This window comes from Argopecten irradians, chromosome 8, assembly GCF_041381155.1.
Source record: "Argopecten irradians isolate NY chromosome 8, Ai_NY, whole genome shotgun sequence".
NCBI classification, from domain to species: domain Eukaryota; kingdom Metazoa; phylum Mollusca; class Bivalvia; order Pectinida; family Pectinidae; genus Argopecten; species Argopecten irradians.
In genome coordinates this window covers 26,449,135-26,455,602 of record NC_091141.1, presented here as the reverse complement: position 1 = coordinate 26,455,602, position 6,468 = coordinate 26,449,135, and the positions used below count along the sequence as shown (strand labels likewise).

Here is a 6,468-nt window from a genome sequence, read left to right as displayed (position 1 = left end):
CACTTTACTGGGATTAAAGCAGAGATTATTAGTATCTTTAATCAATCCCAGTGATTGCAATATATTCTTAATATATCAGATTGACAAGTGGTGTTGATGTTTTATTCATGAAGGCAGTATGGAGTTAAGACATTGTCTACAACACAAGAAGTGAACGGTTATATGTTTTTTTTATGCTTCCAAGGTTGAGAATATTCCTTGAAAATACTTCCATTGTCATGATTGTTAGAAAAGCAATGTTAATTCTATAAGTTTTAATGTTTGAGATAAATCATAAGAGATAACATTATATTTTGTTTTTGTTTTTTTGTTACAGACTCATTGCATTGTTTTGCAGACCATTATCGATTATTGCTTGCCAAGACGTAAGTGAATGCCCAACAACAGTGCATAAGCATAAGTGACCTAAAAGTCAATATGTGAAAGGTTTAGCTGGTAAATACGTTTCAAACCATCTACGAGTAAAAATGAAGATGAGTTGAAAACAGGTAACAGAGGATCTCCAACTGAATATTTGGATTATTTCTTGTGTTGGATTGGTTATCAAATTCAGATTACCTAAGGAATGCAAATAAGTGTTTGTGTTTGTGCTTAGTTTGTGTTAGTTATTTCCGGTTCCGGATTTAGCGTGACGTCATGTCTCCGACAATGAACCGGGAACTTCGAGCATCCCGTTACATCATGAGCGTGGTATCAGTGGTAGCTTTCGTCGGTTCAGTATTTAACTGTACCATCCTATGCATCTCAACAGTCCAAGGTAAGTACATGAAAACAATTTGTTTTAGAAACATTTACTTATTTTTTTTTCTATTTTTATATCAATATTTTGAAATTTCCTAGTCATTATGAGACAGAAAGATGCTGGAATATATACTATTGAAAACATATGTTGGTCATCAGATACCCCTTGAAAATCGTTCCTATATGACAACGTGTATGTGTGGCTCGTGACAAGCACGACTCCTTCTTACTCATTTTCACATAACTTTGCCTATATGCGTCTCGCAAACACACATTTTTATAACAACATAAGTATTATATGTCTCCGTGATAGCCGTTCTTATTATTGGTTGTGGTATATGAAGTCACATTTTATGTTATTTTAACCTCTTCTGAAGACATTTGGTGTCTCCTTAATATACGTCTTTACAAGACTTTATTGTTATTTCTTCATCTGGTAGATATCCCAGATCCGTTCAAAGGCATGTATTACATATGATAGTTAGGATCGCCTTAATTAAGGATGTACACCTCTGAGAATCAAAATGTTCTTGTGTTAAACTTTTTTTCTTAAATAGATTACTGGAAATAGGAGTTCATACCATAAAAGAAAATGGAAGAAAAACATATGTCCGTGTGCTCGTTTTTGAGTTATTGTCACTCAAAGATACCTAGTTGACAAAATAGTAGATTTTACGTGAATTTTACAGTTTTGACTACATTTCCTAATGAGGTGTTTGATATGAATGAATGCTTGTAGAATTTATTTTCCAGTAGTCTTCTTTATATATGTACCAGTTATGATTAATAAGACTCATAATTTTTTCTCAGAATAACAACATATGCTACCCCTACCCCTTTATTTTGAGCAACAAAATGCACCATTTTCAGGCATTTTTGCCAAATTTAACCCTTTATAGAAAAAGTTCTGGTAAACTTTTGCCAATATTTTTCCCATCAATAGGGAAATGGTTGTCCTTTCTAAATCAGACAGAAAAATTGGAGTCTGTGTGCTTAATTTTTGCCCCATTTAAATATCTGTTATTTTTCAATATTTTAAAGTAAACAATAAAAATGCTCCAATGACCACAAATTAATTTCACAAATTAATGCTCAATATTTTAATTACCACGAACCTAGTAAAGATTTACAGCAAAAACTAGCTCGATACAGCTAAAACTGCAGACACAGTCATAATTTAAGTAAAACAATTTAAGTAAAAAATGGAAATACTGGCTCTACTCAAAGCCAAAAAAGAAACAATTTCAATATGGCCGCCAAATTGGCTATTTCTTTAAATCCCCGTATAAAAAATCTACTAGGAATAGAAATGTAATTTTTGACAAAATTTGCAATTAGCAACTTGCTACATATATTGATAAGTTGTATATGAAAATCTCATATTTTTTTCACTATGTCGAACCGAGACTTCAACGGGATTGAAACCTCAGAAGAATACATCCTTAACGTCTGTCATCATATTAATCAGTTACTAATATGTCCTTGACAACCGTGCAAGTAGAACCGTGATTGACAGCATGTACGAGGAACAACAAACCCTGCTGCTAAATAACTGATCTGATGATTGACAATTAAACCGCAAGGATTTCCCCCAAAATTCACTAGAATTTTTCATCTGATTTTGGGTTAAAATTTACCTCATCATTACCTAATTTTCAGGTACAAAAATCATATGATGTCAGCATTTGACAACTTCAAGTGATTATCGAGTAAACCATTTGCCTATAGACTCAGTTATAGATACTTTGTGTGTATCCAATCACTGAATACCACAGGAAAACGACATTTGAACTGAAGATAATTGTGGACTATTTATATCATTGACGAGTAGGCGGATCGTAATCATTATGTAACGAAGATAATTGTATTTTAAACGCGAGGCACATTGTTGATCCTATATTCGTCTTAACCTTTATCTCCTTATTACGATGGGAAATACAAATAAACTGGACGGTAAAAAGAAGGGATCGCGTTGGCCGAGTGGTTAATAGATGTCCCAACATATTAGCTCAAGCCCTCCACCTCTGGTACGAGTCTAATGTAGGGCAGTTGCCGGGTACTAAACACTTGTCGGTGGTTTCCCTGCTGCATCTAAACCTGCTATGTCCTTATATGACCCTAGTTGTTTAACTTTTCAAACCAAACCAGAAGGTTACAAGTAGAAATTTATATAGACGGCCATCCAACTTAACACTGTAGACCTTTGCAACATTATTGTATATGGTTTTACAGTTTTCTGTTGATATTATATTCGAAAACATGTTTGTATTTTTGTAAATCAAATGTACAGTGGTAAGGTCAATTTTTTACAGTCCAGCAATGACAAAAATAAATTGTTTTATTTAATCTGGATACTTTGTTGTTCATTTAGGGTCGTAGGGGACCTAATTGTCGTGTTTTAGGGTCATGTAAGGACGAAGACCAAGACAATCCTATAACAACTCTATAAACAACTCCTGTTAATGGGGATACACTACAGTTAGAGGTCTGCTACAAGACTGACATTCAGGATCGTTCTTGCCTCCCCGCTGTGGCTCTGTTCAGATCGTAAAGAAATGGATTAGCTTTATCGGGATTTTTCTTGGCTTCGTATGTGCTATTGTATCAATTAATGATTACCATAGTAAATAAAATTATCTTATTAAAATCCCCGGTCACTTATCGTACAGATAATGCATGTATTGTTTAGTGTGATAAAATATCAATACGAATAGATATTGTTTTGTTTAGCAAGTCTCCATTATACATTTAGATACAGAATACAATTTCTTTTCTTGTTTTTACAGCATATGATTAGTAAAGGGTGAATATTTCTTAATGATAGCTTCTTACTATTTTTTTCTCAGTTTGAGTTTCGTTCTCCATAAACATATTTCGCATTTTTATATATCTTTCCAGTGTTCTATATGTTATAGTTTTGCGGTAATGTAAAATATGTAAAGTAACTTGGAGTATGATTAATTGACCTAATTGATTATTAAGTATTGACCATTGGTTTTAAAATATGTTTTATGATAAATATATATATGTTAATAATTTTTAAAGTTATATGTGCCGTATTTTTCATACTCACGAATCGAGATGAGCTTTTAATATGTTATTCATTACCAAAAGTAACCATCATTATGATAATTACACTACTTTCAATTCATAGGTTTTTATTTTACAAGCACATATAAGAGCTGAAAATGATTTTTGGCAGTACTGCCAAAAATCATGATATTTACATCTATAGTGAATTGAAATGTGTACATACAGTCAGACCATGAAGCCAACTTTTGGTTTACAATTTCATTTCACATTTTTACAGTGTTATTATTAATTGTAAAGTGATTTCTGCAGGTATGTTTAAATCTAAAGATACATAACGCATAAAATACAACAACTTTACAGTATATAATGTATGTGTTGTAGCTAATTTTTATAAGGCATCTGAAGTCATTTGAATGACTTTCACAGCTTAATTCGTCAAACATTGTGGTTTTCATTAGATTAATGAAGAAAAAATAACATGTCAAAATTTTTGCCCAGTTACGGCACATATAACTTTAATTGCCTTCATAGTTTTTTATATTAACGCTATGACCATTATTTCAACAAACCATGAAATATACAAAAATGAAGTAAGTTTGTGAAGAATCGACATCAAATGCAAATATACAGGAATGTATATCTATTCTATATAAAACGCACCGACATCGTGACAACTGTTGTTTATGCCTATGATAGCCAATCGTAAAGTCGTTGGCGATTTAATAGTCTTATTTCGTATGTGATATTTCACGTGAAACGAACGCACCGTGATACAGCCTGTCAAAGAAATTGATTAGTGATCTCTGAGTGAACACACCAAGTAAAAAATACATGAAAATGCAATTTAATTCGCTAATTGGATTCTTATCTCATGCAATCGAGGATTATGCTCTTCAGAAAAACATTGTTTGATAGCTTTATCCAGTAATTGGGATGTTATCATGAGGTTACAGGTGTGATATAGTGCTTTGTAAGAGTTGTCTTTGGACTCTCATGAACAGTTGATTAACGGCAAAGCTCACAAAGAAAGCTTTTTAGATCTCTTTAAAAAATTACAAAGAGTTCAAATCAATAAAAATTGAACTCGTATATGTTTGCAGACCTGTAATGTTCACACAGACAGCTTTTTATTATATCTCTTTAAAATTTTACAAAGAGTTCAAATCTATTAGAAATTGAATTCGTATATGTTTACAGACCTGTAATGCTCACACAGAAAGTTTTTTTTAAACCTCTTTGAAATTTTACAGAGAGTTTCAATCAATAAGATATTGAACTTGTATATGTTTACGTGCTTTAGAGAAGCTGAAGCAGATGTTTAAAAAATGAAATCACAAGGAAATATCAGTGACATAATAAAGACATTGAATTTATCAGGCATGAGTTACTGGGTGCAATCTTGTCTCTATGCAATCACAAAGCGATCGGATAGGAGATATAAAATCGATATTCGTATAACAGCTATGGTTTGAGGTTCAATCTTATAAAGATCAATCCAACAGTTGTTGAGAAATTAATTGTGAAATATTAAAAAAATAGTAACTTATTTGTCTCTAGATGAGATTTTATGGTGCCATGCTATAAGGACGGCCAGCCTCCCATGTATGCGGTGTGTTGCGTGTATGTTGCTCTGGGTGCGTGTCTGGAGAGACTGCGGTATATATTCATGTTGTGTCTTCTTGTATAGTGGAATTTATAGTGCTATATGACTGAAGCATGCCGCCGAAGACACCAAGCAACACACCCCACAATCCCGGTCACACTATACTGACAACTGGCGAACCAGTCGTCCCACTCCCTGTATACTGAACGCTAAGCAGGAGCAGAAACTACCACTTTTACTTTGGTGCCAAGGGAGACATTTCCGTTAGGAAGAAGAGAAAAGATAAGATCCTAAATTTAGTCGCCTTTAACGATAATGCAATAGGGCAGCAGTAATTCTAACACGCATGCAGGGCTCGAGGTACAGGGTACATTTTATTTGCGGGTAATGCATAAAGATGCTATACCTCTGATGAATGACACAAACAATAGACGAATTAGTATTTTTGTTCAGTCACAAAAGTTACTTTACACCATTACCTCAATTGAAAAGTTTGAGCTTCTAAATTTTGCTCCAAGATGAAAATATTAAAAATGATTTATTGTGTCCCGAAAAAACTCCGTGGTTCCCTATATGAGATGAAGAACTAATTGTGCATGCACCAAAATGATGATAAATCGTTTTATATGTAATCATGTGTTAGTTAGACAATTATATATACAAGTAAACATAACTTATTGTTAAAATGATGAGCATCGTTTATGCTCTGTCGGCGGTGGAGCATTTTGAATCTACAAAAAGTACTTTAGAAGCAGATCACTAATAGAATCTTACATGGGTCTGTGAAGTGTACAGGGATATCTCAACCCGAGTGAAAGATTTTGGCCGGTCAACCCGAGGCTTGCCGAGGGTTGACGGTCAAAATCTTTCACGATGGTTGAAATATCCCTGTCCACTTCACAGACCCATGTTTGATTCTTTTTCTTCCATAATTAGTAAAAATATTATGAAATTCCACTTGAATTCCAGGTTTTTCATCGCGCCATTATCACAGGAGCGTCGTTATGCGTCAAAATTGATGACGTCATCTACATTGCGCACCGCAGTTACGCCGCATGTATGTCACGTTATTGTCTAGCGCGTGTGAGCTG

At 33.7% G+C, this 6,468-nt stretch overlaps 1 protein-coding gene across 1 annotated transcript in view; it reads left to right on the top strand.

Annotated features, from left to right (window-relative positions):
• Positions 1 to 242: 242 nt before the first annotated feature.
• LOC138329995 (uncharacterized) overlaps positions 243 to 6,468 on the top strand; it is a 47,923-nt gene continuing 41,697 nt past the window's right edge. The window contains exon 1 of the mRNA XM_069277321.1: positions 243 to 757. Coding sequence (XP_069133422.1) covers positions 637 to 757 — 121 coding nt within the window. The 5' untranslated portion in view covers positions 243 to 636. The remainder of the gene's footprint in view (positions 758 to 6,468) is intronic.